The 16174-nt window shown below is 43.2% G+C and overlaps 1 protein-coding gene across 7 annotated transcripts in view; it reads right to left on the bottom strand.

Annotated features, from left to right (window-relative positions):
* ctbp2l (C-terminal binding protein 2, like) overlaps positions 1–16174 on the bottom strand; it is a 97301-nt gene that overhangs the window by 28356 nt on the left and 52771 nt on the right. For 4 of the 7 annotated variants that reach the window (XM_075458044.1, XM_075458051.1, XM_075458046.1 and 1 more), the window contains one exon: positions 1517–1612. The exons of 2 other annotated variants lie outside the window; for them this stretch is intronic. In XM_075458044.1, coding sequence (XP_075314159.1) covers positions 1517–1612 — 96 coding nt within the window. Of the gene's footprint in view, positions 1–1516; positions 1613–11453; positions 13249–16174 lie in introns of those variants that run through there. One more of the 7 variants, XM_075458043.1, reaches the window with a different exon arrangement.

The raw sequence follows: 16174 nt of genomic DNA, 5'->3' as shown, positions 1-16174 counted from the left end.
ATACTAAAAATGCTTAAGTATGTTTTGCTGTCTTACAATTTACCTGACTGCAGGTTAATCTGCTTTGCTGTTTATGACAAACTGTCTGAATTATTACCTGCGAGTGATCAGATCAGATGTGGGTGTTACATCAAAAACTATCTGCATGGGTTGCTGGGGTAATGATGCAACTACATAACTACACCTGTGATGTAGCTTTCTCCAGATTGCCAGCAGACAATTCATAAGCATCTTTCCACAGACTGCTGTTCTCTATTTTGCTCTTCAAAGCATCCTGCAATTGCCAACATTGCTCTCAGCAGTTTGGACTGGAGACAGGATTTAATGTTGTCGCCGCGTGTCACGAAAGACACTGAAATCCGATTTAATCGGGCAGAACGTCAGGACTGTGCTGCACCTGTAGGAATTTAATTGGAAAAGCAGTTCAACCTTCAAATAGGATTTTTCATCCAATATGCAATAAAATAGGATTTCATGAGGTTTTTTGAAAAACTAGAATTCCAAAAATCAATGGCAAAACATGCAAAAGAAGTACGCAGCCACAGTTTATCACGGTTCTAAAGCCCTAAGTTTGAAGTCTGTGAGCCACAAGTTACCATATTTAGATTGAAGGGGAGAGATGTAAGTCATGCTTGAAATTTGATTGGACGAAAATAGTTTTATATATATCTTATGGGGGAATTTCATTAACTAACAATTACTTCATAAGAGAGGCTGCTGCTCTCTTAATGGGGGAATGTTGATGTTAGATGTTTAGCAAAAATGCATAAACCAAACCCAAATAATGCCATTCTTACAGGTGCAGTAATAAAAAAAAAAAAAAAAAGAAGCTTGTACCAGTGTTGTTCGATTCAGAAAAAAATTGGACTCTTGAAAGATTTTACATATACGTTTGGGCAAGAACTGGACAGCAGTTGTACTTTTCAAAACAACACAAAAAGCTGCTTAGAGGAAGTGAGCACAACTAAGTTCTGTAGAGGTTCATTTAGGGCAGGAATGCGGTCCGACCTTAGTTTGACCCACATATAAGCCATACTCTGCAAGTCTGAGCTAAATAGCTCCCACAGAGCCAGGTACGCGTTGCTATGCCCTTCTGGGCAACTCAACCCATTTTACACCTCATGCATAGAAAATGAGTAATGCAGTATCATCTCAGCAAAAAAAAAACAAAAAAAACTCTGCATGCTCACTCAGCAACTTAAATAAATTAACTATAAGTCTGATAAAAAAAAAAAAAAAAAAAAAAATGAAGGCAGTCTCTCTAAAGATGCAGATCCAACCACTGTGCTACACTGACACCGTGGCAACACAGGGATCCTGGATGGACGGGGCAGCAAAATGAGCAGCAAACCAATAGCTTTTTGGTGATGCATGTGTAATTTTTGTAAGGTCAGATTCATCTACTGAGAAGCACCTGCAGTGGCAGTAGAAGCCTGGGTAAATACCACCTCACAGACATGTATACAGACACACACACACATGCAAACCCCCCTCAGCAGCGGTCCAGATAACAAACCTAAGTCAACACTGCCTCTCTGCTTTTGTTTTCTCTGACTCCCCTCTTCTCTTCTCCTCCCACGTCTCAGTCCCTGCGGAACTGCAAGGACCGGGGCTGAAAAGATGTAGGGATGAGGGATAGAGATAGTGAAAGGGAAAGGGAAAGAGAGAGAGAGAAAGAGAGGAGGGATAAATTACAGCATGGGAATGCAAATTAGTGTATTTTATTTGGGGGTAGCCAAAGAGGGGAGGCAAGCTTTATCTTCCAGGCAGGAACAGCCCCCCTGTGGCCTCTGGATCAGTTGTAGAAAAAGCGAAAGGAAAGAAAAGCGAACATTTTCACTCTGCCTTTTTACTGGGGGGAAAAAAAAGAAAGAAAAATAACAAACACAGGAGAGGCTGGCACAGTCATAAAATAAAATGATATTTAGCTATGCTTTAACACCGCCACCACTGCTGCCGCCACCTACTCTTCCCTCCTTTTCCCATCCGGCCCTCCTGCACCTCCTCCTCCAACCATAGCATAGGCACACTAAAGTTGCAGAAATATAGGCTCACAGCCTGGCTAAACACAGTCCTGCCACCACCACCTCCCCCATCTGGAAAAACAGTGAGAAAGTGAGCGAGATGAAGACGGAGGAAGCAGGGTGAGCCAGCTGCAGGTGGCCTCCAGATGTGGTGGCTCTGGGGACAGGCCACTCTGGTGCCGTTAAGGGCGACTCAGATCTCCCTCCTTCCCCTTTTCCTTCCATCGCTCCTCCTCCTGTTTCAGTGACAGGAGCCATCTGGCCTGGCAAAGCGCGTGGAGCATGAAGTCCCACCCTCCCTAGTGTGGCCTCTACGTGCCACAGAGTGCACCAGTAAGAAGAAGAGAAAAAAAACATACACAAATGTGCACTATGCCTCGTGTACGCCACCCCCCACCCCAATAAGCTGTCACATGGCTATTAACTCATGGAAGCTACAGCCCAGCTGTGCCCTATTACGCTAAAAACTCTGGGGTCGTGGGTTCTTGACAGCCATCGGATACTATGCGGTGTCCACTTACAGCCTTTTAAAGCTCACTTTGCTAAAGAGTTACAGCCATTTTCATCATCATAACCCCACACCACCCACCCTCCAGGAGTAAACTCCAACCCACCTGCTCATCCACCTCCCTCCACCATGGCAGATGATATTTCACACTTCCTCTCAGAGCACAGACCTCTTCCCCAGGACCAATAATACCCAGAAACCTACTAGTAAGTGGAGTTCACATTTTGGGCAAGTGATATGATACCTGAATACCTGACACACTCTATATGGCTCTACACTCTACACCATATACTACAACAGTCTGTGCGTTTGTGTTAAGCTTAAGAGCAATAACCCGGATGTAAAAGGATGTCCCCAAAACGCAGTGTCAAACATGTTTCCTGGACCACAAGCAAACTGACCTGTTTTATTCATGGAAAAATCTAATTGCTTTCTTCTCTCCAATTGTTAGTCATTATGTGTCTGTTAAGAGAAGTTTTGGAAAAGGTTAGACACTTCAAGCCCTGGTTCCTTCCTGCAGGAACGGTTGCTCTTTGTACAGCTTGGGAATACTCTTAAAAGGATTCCTGGGTAATTGTCTGTGCTAAAGTAGAAACTGGTATTGAAAGAAAATGGACTGTAATGACTGAGGAAACAGGGTAGTAGTAACATAATGGCTATTGAGAGCAAAGCAGGGTCAGTGCGGCACTGTTCTCCAAGATATTACTGAACAAATAAATGACTCCATGTCTTAGCATGAGCAACATGCTAAACAGGGAAAGAGGGGCTTACCTCTTCATTTTTTTGTGTTTATTTATTCATTATCTTAGCATCTGATCTTGCGAATAACGGAGAATCTTTTAAGTCCTTGCCTTTTAGGGAATCAGCATTCAATTCACTCAGGAAAAAAAAAAAGATACCAATGGCAAGTGGTGGACAGAGAGAGACTATAATGTGACCAAAATGTCCTAAAGGTAAAAAAAAGAGGTAAAAAAAAAAAAAAAAAAAAGAATAAATAAAACAGAGCACTGATGCTTCAAGGATTTTTCCTGCTAATCCCCACTGACTATGTTAAAGGTTCCCAGATGGGAAATGTTCTGAGTGCTGTGCTTGTTGGCAACTGAACTGAATGACTGGCAACTGGTAGGAATGATCAGCAGCACGACCAGCAGATCAAACCACAGGACAAAAGACAAGACAAGGAAACAATGGTGAAACACAGAGGGCCACATGGGAAATGGCTGACAACCGGTCGATGAGGACCACCACAACTGACCAAAAGTGCACTCATTCTAGAAGGAAACGACGCAACGAGAAAGGCTTGCATGTCAGCGGCACCCGCACACAATACGGTAAGTTCTTCCAGGAGAAAAATATCCCCAAGAACAGACTACTGTTCCACCACCTTTATTCCTATTCTACTGGTATCCTCTCTTCCACATTCCTTTTCTTTATTCTCCCCCTATCAGCCCCCACCTCACTGGCCAAAGACCATGAAAAAAGTAAATATGTGCACAAGGTAAAGCTATTGGTTAACCTTTGAAATAGCCTGGCTATGAGATCTGCGGCTCTTTACTCTTTTTAGCAAGAAAAAAATAGATATTGGAAGAAGAAGAAAAAAAAAAGCCCACAATGTTGGCCACCACTTCAGAGAGGATATTCAATATCCATGAGCTTTTTCATTTCGCACTGATGAATAATTCAGGGTGACCTGCCCACCACTGAGTGAGGGAGGAAGAGGGGAGGGGGCTGGGGAGGTGTGCAGAGGTAGTTGTCTGTTTAAGTGGATGCAGCTGTTGCTGTTCAACAAGCACAAAACCGGTCTCTTCCCCAGCTGCAGCAGAGAGAGGAATAATATACAGCAGAATTGACAACAGACAATTGGGGAGATTATATCAAAGCCCTGCCATTCTTGCAGCGTATGCAGTGCACACACACACACACACACACCGGTGCTACTCTGTAAACAAAACTGCTGTAGGATGGGGACACAAGTAGAATAAACATGACAATGCAATCTCCTGAAATAGTCAAATAATTCATCTCGCCAATCACAACAATTCAGTAATTGAGGACACGCTGAAACACAAAAACACGCAGTCACGTTCCCCGTCTCCCCGCGAACACTGCAAGGTTACCTTAAGGGCCCTTGACGACGCAAAACAGCTAATGCCCAATCAGTGGGCCTCCAGACATCAATATTAATCATTTCAAACTGATAAAAAAAAAAAAAAGAAAAAAAATGTGTCACTGACGTGGCTCATAAAAAGGCAAAACACACATCCACACAGGACAATGAATACCAGCCTAAATGAATCCCCCCCGCCACTCATTAATTGTCACACTCCTAAAGCATGGGTCGAGGAGGAGGACTGGTGGCAATTTTCCACTCAAGCTTATTAAACTTGAGCGTAGTTAGAACTTATCAAAAGCTTTACTCTCAGCTACGAACGCACTTAAATTTTCATTTTAAAGTTCTTCCAGACGGCGGAGGCGACAGAACCAAAGTCATCTGTAAACACTGCCAAGTTGAATTGTCTTCTCACCGTAGTAGTTCCAGTCTAAAATATCACTTAAAGGCAAAACACACAACTGATAGCAGCAAGTCATTCAAGGAAACAGACAGTGGAGCGAGGCTTCTACATAAAAACTACATAAAAATGCTGATGTTAAAAGTGTGTTTGCACTCCATTCATATGGCAGCACATTGAAAATAAAACTAAATGCAAAAAGCTATACACTACTTTTGAATTCATATTTGGATTTTGCGTACAAATGCGATTAAACGTGATTAATCAGGGAAATCATGTGATTAATTAGATTAAACATTTAAATTGTTGCCAAGCCCTAATTATAAAACACAAAAAAAAGATTGATTTATTGTTGTGCATCATCCACATGGCCCTTATGGCCTCAAACTCTTAGTTGTTCAGTGTTAAAATACAGTTAAATAAAACATTCCACAAATAGCAGTGACTTACAGCTGTGACAGCCTCAACACTGCATTTCCAGCCTCAAACGGCTTCTCTGAAAATGTAAATAAAAACACTCACAGCACATAAACCAAACATTTACATATTTTCCTCAAAACGCAGTTTTGTAACGCTTGAATTTGCACGATTAATCTGCAAAAAATTAAATCATGGTCTATATAAAAATGGTGTCACAAAAGGAAGCGCTTCAATTACTATTCACTTCAGTGCCATGTTCTGACAGAACTGAGAGCAGCTACCTTAATTCAACACCCACACGAGTGGATTTTCTTGCATATAGAATTGCAGCCTTTCTGCATATAATAGTCCACGGTGTTGCCCCTTCTGAACAAGAAGGCAGTCAATCATACAGTAGAAGGCTGGCTCCTTGGTATAATTGTCAAATGACTACTTTTATGTAGCTTACAAGAATGCTGGAAAGGAAATACTGTTCCACTAGAGATTGTCTGATGAGAAAACTAGAGCCATGCACAATTCACCATTAACAAAAGAGCACTGTAGCCACTTGTATTCTTTTATGTATCAGTATTAATGACTTCATGAGCTCTTTTCAATTAAAATCTTGGTAGAAAAGAAAAACAAAAAAACAAAAACAATTCCACCGATCCAATGACATAACATCCTGTACAGTGGTTTTGCACAGATCTATGAGACCAGATTTATATTTACACTAAATCTCTCCAATAGACCTCTCAGCACCAACCTCAACCATTTCTTGATCTAAACCATCAACATATCTTTAAACCCATTCCTAACTGCACTACTTTAGGACCCTTAATCAACACTTCCATTAAATTCCGTCAATCTGTCTCTATTAAAAGCCTAAGCACCACAGGCTTCTGAGGTTGCAGTGATTGAACCTCTACTTAAAAAGCCCACTACTTAAGTGCTATAAGATGGCACCTATGATTTGGGGCTATGTAAATTAAATTGAATTTAATAGAAAGCATACGCACAAGAAAAACTCGTGTTGTGAACTCATGACACTAACAGAATGAATTAACATTTAGGAGAGGCAAAAACCTAAACCTCATGGCCCACTTTTAGACCAGGAATAACACCTCTGACCCTGTGCAGAGGTGACATGTCACTTTCACATACAAACACACACACAAAAACACACAACCACTCAAGCTGTCACAAGCAGGGGGAGACCAGCTGTTCCTCATTCTCTCGAAGGCTACGTTCCCTACATGGGTTGGCTGGCGTTGCAGAAATCATTAATCCCTCTGCGAACGCAACCGATGGTTTGGAATGAGCAACTATGAGAAAGCAGCGACGGAGGGGTGAGGAGTGGCAGGGGGAGAGTGGACGGGACTTAACGACACTGTTCTTTCACTCGTTTTGATTTTGAGGCGAGAAAAAAAAAATAAAAAAGTAAAAAAAATTGATTTTCCTGCCCATATTTCCCCCAGGACACAAACAATACAGTGCTCGAGTGGAGATGGAGCAAGAGATAGCAGATAGTTCATGTAAGATTTAGCAGGAGAAGCATAAAAGAAAGTATGCACACAGAGATAAATGTAAGAATCTAGCGGTAGTTACCATTTAATAGCGCAGTCTTTGCAGTGTTTCTAATTTCTACTGATCATTCATTTTACTTGTTGAAGACCCCACCATCATTCCAACACCATTCCTTAGAAGGATGTCAGCATTACAACCGAGTTAGCACTTGAAGCTTGACATGTTTTTGTGCATGATTTTTATGTCTATACAGGAGATGTTTGCATAAATGTATCAATACATATATAATATATATGTATTTTACAGCGTTAAAAAAAAAAAAGGGCACTGGTAGCCTCTGACCAACGTCATTTGAGCCGAACGTCTCGTCCGTCTTCATTCATTCATATCAGAGGGATTAGTGTGAGTGACACACAAACACACTTGCACATGTCCATATCCAGCGCTTGACAGTATACGCAAACACACACAAGTGACTCGCAGGCATTCCCCACCCCAACGCTGTGCCTATTCCGAGACAGGAACCTTTATCCGAGGGCCCTCACAGTAAGAGCATCTAACCCATTACTGCATCACCAACATTTGCAAGAATGGGCTTGATATGCAGGGCATTCTTTAGCTGGGTTGTCTCTGTATTTTGGAATACTAGAAATTAAGTGAAACTGTGTGTGTACTTAGGTTTCAGTTCTGATGAAATGATCTTCAGTGATCTTTAAGAAAATTGCATGGTTATTCCGCCATTTGTAGTCACAGTTTGATAAGCTATGGCGTGGCAAAAACTTTGACAATCGTATCACCGGCCTAATATTTTCTGATGGCCCTACATGTGTGCAGTAAATCGTGCCAGTCAAAGCAAGAAGCAGACAGCTAAAGGAAATGTAAAGGCTTGTCCCCATGTCCTGCTGTCAGCTCTGTCACATCCAGTCCTTCACAGATGAGAATGAACCCTTCCCGCTGTTGAAAGAAGGGTCACCTGCAGCATGTGTATACATTGCTAAAGGAAAGCTGCCAGGCCCTGTCAGCTTTTCCACTTTTTATGTTCCAGACTCTTAGAATACATTCAATTTATTTTTTTTCCTCCCTCTGCCCTTTTCAGGACAGCGGGGGGGCGGCAGCAGCACATACCGTGCATCAGAAGTTGCAAATAGTTAGTGGCTATACACGTGTAAAAGTCTTGGCTCTCAGTCAAAGCACTTTGCCCTCGTAAAATCAAAAGCATGATGGCAGCAGAGGGAGACAGACGCTCCTCCGAAGCACCCGCACACAAAAGCTGGTGTGTCGAGAATCAAAGTCTAAGGCCACACTCACACTAAGGGAATGTTTCCTATCTGATTCGCTTGTGGAAAACAGGTGGAGTGCACACTAAAATCACGGTCGGACACCTGAATAATGCAGATGAGCCAAGGACAGCAGAGAACACATTAGGCATGCATCCCTGTGAATGTCCTTCCAAACACAGGCAGGGAAATTAAAATCTCATTCCGGCCCCATGGGATCCATGTGCTGAAAGGTTACATAACTGTCAGCTGCAACAGCTATGGCCTCCCCTCAACAAAGTGGTCTGCCGTGTTTTGACTAGCGTCCAAGGAAGCAATGGACACATTCTATGCTCACTGTCACCAAGAGTACAAATGAAGTGATACATCCCATCGGATGCAAAGGGCTGCTGCTGCAAAGTTCATATCTCACTGCTTCCTGTAATCTACAAGCCCTGCCCTTACACACACACACACACACACACGATCAGCAGCATCCTAATTCTCCAGCCCAGAAAAGCACAGCTGAAGATGTTCTGCGGATTATCTCTACAGGGGAACCACGTGCAAGTGTCCACCTTGACTTAATCTCCTTAGCACGCACACAATACAGGCTACAAGCCAATCACGTCTCTACAAAGCAGGGTGGCTACTCTGCTTCACGTGACACTGAAGCAAGGGTTTACCCACCTGTGCTGCTCTGTGGGATGCCACTGACAGACATCTCCATGGCCAATCTGAGTGCTGCAAGGCGCTCTCCCTACTTTAGGTGGAAGGGAACTGTTGCAATTAAGCTCGACTCAACCGTTTAAACCCATTATTAACACTACTTATGGCTTTAGCCAACCAACACAGCTCCCAGTGGAGAGGAGTGCACAGGCGTGGGCCCTCCCACCTAAAGCTTTCAAATAAATATTTCCAGGCGCTATCAATTTCACTTCTGGTCATATCTTTGTTTTCAAACCTCTGCTTTCGGAATACTTTTAAAATAGAACAAAAATGCCGATGCCACAGCAATATTGTAGAAATTTATGTGCACTTTGATGTAAAATGATAAAAAAAAGAAACTACCAATTTATTCACTGGATGCAAAAGGAATGATGTGTCAACTTTTCATCAATATGCATGATTGAACATGCAACACCCTAGGTGTAATAAGAGAACCTCTTCAGAGATGTACAAGAGCCTTTGAACAAAAATGAGAAGCAATTTCCTGAGACGTTCGCTGCTAAGAAATGAGGAGAAAAGGCGAGTAAACAAAATGTTTTCATAAAGTGTCCTGCAACATCTTATTATTTTCACTCAATTTTCTCCTGTTCTAAACTGCTAAAAATAAAAAAAAATTAAAAAAAAGGGTAACGTGCACAAAATGCGCAGCACCTCATGCAGATCTCCACTTTTTTTCCCTTTCCTTAAGTGCGAAGATTATCCATCTCTGATTAGCTCTGAAACCTAGGTTGCCTAGCAACACACAATTAAGAAATATGCTTTCCGATCAGTAGTTAAGGCTGCCCATTATCAGATGAAGTTACTGAAGCAACAAATGTCAGCTCCATGCAAATGACTTTGTTGTGCTGAGAGGGAGGGGAGGGAGCAGAACTGGCCCTCTGACCTTGGAAAAAAGCGGATATTACCACAACGCTAAAAAAAAAGGGGACCTCTCACCCCCTCCTCCCCCACAACTCCTTCTCCTGGATCTCGCACTCTGCTTCTCATTTCCTTGACAAGACATGAAGGGAGGGTACTTCACAAAAGTCATTACTCTACAACAAGTTCACAGCCCACAGACCCATTAGAGAGGCAGGCGAGATACAGGGTTACATAGCTGAAAACAAGGTTAAAAAATATAATTCTTCCCCAAGCTAATCAGCTCTGATCAGCAGAGAAATACATCATCTTGTTAGAAGAGGAAATCAAAGCATTTGCATATGAAAATAAGCTGACATAATGCCTCTCACAGTTAACTGAAAATAAAAAGCTGTCTCACTACTTGTATCAACCTTGCAAGAAACAAAAAGGTTCTTCATAATTCTACATACTTATGTGATTATATTCACATGAATATTGGGCTAAAAGAAATACAACTAATGGTGGAGCGCAAAGAAGAAAAAAAAGATTGGTCTTCCCATAAACATCTTTAAAAAAGCACACTTATGTGAGCATCCAAAATTAAGCATTACCATAGTAGGTATTTCTTTGTGGCTATGAAACCTTAGAAATCTAGTTGAATTTTCTGAAAAGAAAAAATAAATAAATACCACATAATACTTTTTGGAAAATTACAGTAAGTGAAAACGGCACAAAGCAAATGTATTAATATTCAGTTAGGTTTGAATGTATACATTATTATGGCAAAAAAAAGCCATCGGATAATAATCTTTTAGTAGCACTGCACTGAAACCAGAATTTAACTCGAAAAGAAAAACACAGATACCTATTATAGTCTACACAAATATCCATCCAATTAGTGTAATTGGATTTGAGGCAGTTAAGCCCCTGATTAGGAGAGAGTACAGCGCAAAATAGAATGACAGCAACCCCTTTTACTTACTAAAAAGAAGCTGGATGTTGGATTTTTGACATATAACTCACTCTGAGGAGTGAAAAGAAGTGTAATGGTTCATTAAAAATTAAGCTGGTAAACACTATCCGGTGTCTAAGTGTGTGTTATTGTGAGTGCTCACCAGTGTGTGTGCATATTGTCAAAATTTCACTACAGCCCTTCCAAGTACAAAAACCTTTGAAAAAGCCAAGCAGCACTGCAAACAACTCTAAAAGCACAAATGATTCTGACCAACTACTTAAGAGAACAACAAAAAAATTTTGACCTTAATAGGAGTGCTGCTCACATGAAATGTTTCAACTCGCTGATGAGACAAGATCCCCTCTGGCAAATGACACAACTCTGTTGCAATACATGTATAAATAGTTGCGTAATTAAAAAAAAAAAAAAGAAAAAAAAGACATTTCAGAGCAAAGCTGCTTAACTTGTCAGATTCATCTTACATGCTTCTCCTCCACTCAAAAACAATACCACTGGGATTTTGTTGCAGTTTGCCAAAATTTGATCGTATGCAGAGCTAAATTTCACCACGCATCTGATGAAAAGAATTAGAGGAGCAAAATTATCACCACTGCAAGTAATAATGATTAATCTACAACAAACACAGGAAGGAAACAAGAAAGAGGGTTTGAAGAAATTCATTAGAAAGGTAAGGTTTGACATTACTTGAGTCAGGTGTTGTGGCCATGGTTGAGACTATAACAGGTGGACCTGTGCGGCGTCCAACCATCTTGGTATTATTAAGGTTTTGCACTTGGAGAGTGGGAGAAGGGACGGGAACAATGCTACTCTCGGGAGCAGCATTGATCCCTTTCCGGAGAAGTTGTGGGCTGTGAAGAGGGCTTGCTCCTGCTATGGGCGATGCTGGGGGAAGGTTGGGAGCTCTCTTCATCAGCTCCATAGGGGAATAGGAGCCAGAGAAGGTTTTGGGAGCTGCTCCAGGGGTGCCTGGGGCTGGTGGAGGCTGCTGCTGTCCAAGAGCAGACATGGCAAGACCGGTGTGGGCATTGTACAGGGAGAGGGGTCTTCCCTGAGTCACTACACTGTTATATCCTCCAGGGCTGACTGGAAAAGCTCCTTGTACCAGTGGCCGTGCTCCAGGATAAGTGGTGGTCTCCAGGAGATGTTGGGAGGGTGCACTACTGGGCCTTCGTCCAAGAAATTCTCCCATTCTAGGGGACACGGTCTGGATGGTGGTGGGATGTTGTTGCATTAGGTTGGGGTCCATGGTCAAACCCTGGGGCTGCATGTAGAGGTCATTACGATGACTGAAGCTGTTGGATCGGGTACGTGGTGCCGCTCCGCCCGTCTTGTATCCAAGCACTACACGGGACAGAGCACGGGCTTGCGCCAAGTTGGGGGCCACAGACCGGATATCATGGTCCTCCATCATCCCCAGTGTGGCAGTGGAATCAAAACCATGTTGGAGCAAGAGAGTAATTGTGCTCTCAGCCAAGCCTTCAGCACGCAGGAAAGCCAGGAAAGTGGGGTCCACCATCCTCTTAGGATCTGCAGCACTGGGATGGACAGGCAGGTTGGGGTTCATTCCAGCTGTGGCAGCCATCATGGTGGGGTCATAGTTTGGGTCATAGGGCAGCCTTTGAGAGGCTAGGGCTCCATAAGCTCGGGGTAGAGCTCCGTCCATTCCCTGAGAAGCGTGGTCCACCACTGAACTGGTGGCAGCTGGCTGGCGGGGTTCCAGAGACAAGCTGTTGATGATGCTGTTATAAGCCTGACAAGCCGAGAGAGATGGTGGCTCAGCAGAGTAAATAGGAAGAGGGGGCTGAACCCCGTAGACAGCAGGAGCTGAGGAGCTGCCACCAATACGCTGGACGTCTGGGATCATCTTAGATCCCAGAGTTTCCCTGTACAAACGGCTCAGCTCATGAAGGGGAGGGGGAGGAGGCGGGGGAGGAGGAGGAGGAGCAGGTGTAGGCGTAGAAGCAGAGGCCAGTACAGAAGGTGTGGCTCTTGTGTGTCCTTGATCCCACGCAGGCCTTACCCCCCCTGTGCTGGGTCCATAATGCGAAGCCGATCTGGTGAGCAAGCGCTGGTTATCCCTGTAAAATCCAGACTCTTCAGGTAACTGACCAGATAACGTAGCCTCAGGCAGGTAGTAACCCTGAGGTGGTGCAGAGGCTCGGCCTGCCATCACTCGCCTGAGGTAGAGGTTACCACTCAGATCCGGCGCAGAGTTCTTTCTCAGTAGCTGCTGGCCATGCTGGATCTGCCGGTACAAGGAGGGTTGAAGGGCTGGATCTGGTTTATCAGAAAGATCTAGATTATGATGAAACCACACTCCACTATCTCCACCACCCAGTGGCAAAGGAATCCTACGCCCTGAGATGGTACCACAATAGTGACAGCGACTTGCAGCCCTGTCGTTCTGGCCCTCGCTCCACTCAGGACCTTGCTGGCCCAGAGAGCCATCAAAATGCGACTGCTCACTCGAGTTAGGCATCAGTGAAGAAAACAAAGTGGATAGCTATAAAAGCGGAAAATAGAGCCGAGTATTGAGTTTCAACTCTCCAGTTACACTCATCCCCAATCAAAAGGGAGGAATGAAGAGGAGAGAAGGACAGGTGAAGCTTGAGGTACCCTTTTACCTGGTCTGCAGCTGTGGGTCCCCCCTCCCCTCACACTTAAGTCTGTGCTATCATGTAGCTCCCTGCTGGCAGCCTATCTAAATAATTCAGCACTGGAAACGTTAGAAATCCATGAGGAGTGACACACAACATGATAAACACAATGAAAAAACACACACACATGCAAACAGAAAAGTAACACACCTTCAGTACAAGGCTCTACTCCACTCAGCAGGGACCATACTTGTGCTGGTTACATTCCAAACTAAGACTGATGGTAAGAAATTAGGGTAAAAACACATGCTGGACAAAGACAACAGACTGGAGGAGGGGACGAGACACACTAATCCAATGGGGGTTGATACAAGCTATTGACAGGGACATTCCTCTCGTCCACTGCGTTTGCCACGAGGGGATTAACGTCAAACTAAAACCCTGCTTAAATCCACTGCCCCTGTGACATCACTTGGACTAGATAGTGTACATAGCCACCACACTGCCGAGGACGCTGGATGCGTTTGTGGCGTGTAAAACTAGAGTGTTTATAGTGCTTACTGCTCACCTCTCTGCTGGCTTGCAGCCGATGTCCCTGTGGGTATGAATGGATCTCCCCTTGAGACAGAGGGGGTTGGGGCCTGAAATGTTGCATGTCCCTCGAGAGAAAGGGAGCGGATGGCTACAAAATCCAGTCTCACAGCTAACTCAGAGGTTCACACTTAATCTGGTGGTTGCAAAAAGAAAAACCGGACATGCCCCACTTGGTCCATTAAGAATGCACAGCCTCCTCTACTAGACAACTACGGATTTACATATAGATACGCACTCACTCATACCCATGCAGGAACATGCATCGAAGAATAAAGGGCTGGAAGTACATGCAATCATTATTAAATCACAATCGGTCATGTTTTTATCATAATACTGTTTAAGTGACTTAGAATTTTTACTTTAATTCTTATTTCCCATTATTCACACACAAGAAGTATATACAGAGGACATACCACATAAAAACTCAATAATTTAAATATTACTGTAAAATGTGATTATACAGAGCTTTAAAAATGTCTTGTTTCAGCCCAAAGCCCACAGTCATTAAAACAGAAAGGCAGAAAAAAGCAGTTTATAATAATAATTCAAATCAACATAATGAAAAGTGTCAAAATAAGAATACATGTTTGATTAAAAAGAGAAATTTTGATTCTCAAATTTAAAACAGCATGATTTGCACCTTTACATGACACAGAGCAGGAACTTTGCCGCTACAAACTGTACACAAGATGTGAAATGAAGCTTATCCAAGATGTTACCACTGAGAGATAGCTGCCTGTGTTTACTTGCTGTGACAAGAGTAATGGGAAAAGTGGCAGGAGAAGAAGAAGGGCGCTTTGATAAGTGTTTGATAAGGAGCACGGCTGCCAGTTGTGACTTCACCTCTATGACAGACAAAGATAGGACAAGGAAAGAGAGGATGGGGATGAGGGGAACAAACTAACTGGACTGTGACAACTAGATAGCTCGTCTGCTTTGCCTGTGTCTGCCAAAAAGGAATGTAGCTTTACTAGAGGCTTTACTTTTTTTTTTTTCCCCCAATCGTGTCTGCAGTGACATCATCGGGATGCTTCTAAAGTTAAGACGCTGAGACAGCGTGACTGAGATGGGCTAGATTTATTACCGCTTAGGATTGACAGAAGCCTGCTACTGTCTTTTAGTGTGATGTCTCACTGAGTCAAGTCACTGAGGGAAACGCTACGAGCAGCTTACTTTCATCTCAGCATTCAGTGATGCAATGAATAATATAAAAAACAATAAGTAGATTAAAAAAAAATAAAAAATAAATGAAGAATATCAGAAAGGGAGAACGTTAAGTTTGTCAAACAAAAAGAAACTGCTTCACAACGCTTGCCTTTTCCTTTCGGCTTTGTGCAGTCCAGAAGTGCCGGAAGCCGTCAACTGTACAACATACCATCAGTCACCGTGTTGCATCTCTCTACGGTGACCGCAGAAAAAAAAAAAAACTCCTTTTAATAAACACTTTCCAGGGCTGTGCATCACTTAGTTCCCCGATTCCTGACAAGGTATTAATAACAACAATAAACACCTCGAGTACAGCCGGGCAAGTGTTGCTAAAACTAAAATAGGGCATATCATATCCCCCATCATGCAAATTACAGTATTTCCTACAATTCATAAGCAGAAGGAGCCTCGTCTTGTCTACATTCTCTGACATGCCTCTCCTCAGGGCTGCTCCATAATTAAGTGAGCATGCCATTCAACACTCATCAAGCAACAGGGATCTTGTATTTGCTGTTATGAATAATATAACATAAGAATAATTTAAAAAGAATAAACTCACACTCTGGTTATTGATGCCAACACCTGGCATGCTCACACACAAACACTCACACAGCTCTGCGTAAGGCCTCTAGGTACAATGTGTTGAACAGACGTCCAGCAACAGTCATGCCTTTGGAGCAATCTGGCCATCTTTCTAGGGCACAGGACGCTAGCGGCAGGACTTGGCAGGCAGCACGGGCAGAGATAGCTGCAGAATGATTTAGATAGCGGCAAATCTACAACTGCTGATCCATTAAACTTTCATGGGGACTTCATAAATTAAAACCGTGACTGCGAAAACTTGAAAATTTGACTCAATCGCTTTGATTGTACAGTATATTAAAGTTTTAACGAGCCTGGGGGCCCCTTCGTCACTGGAACACAAGCAAAGGGAGGAAGGAGGGCTGACGAAGAAAGAAAAACACATGGTACCAATTCTGATCCGATGGCCTTCGGACAGTTTACATC

The sequence above is a fragment of the Odontesthes bonariensis genome, chromosome 23 (genome assembly GCF_027942865.1).
Source record: "Odontesthes bonariensis isolate fOdoBon6 chromosome 23, fOdoBon6.hap1, whole genome shotgun sequence".
Lineage (NCBI taxonomy): Eukaryota > Metazoa > Chordata > Actinopteri > Atheriniformes > Atherinopsidae > Odontesthes > Odontesthes bonariensis.
This window is presented reverse-complemented; position numbering and strand designations above follow the sequence as displayed.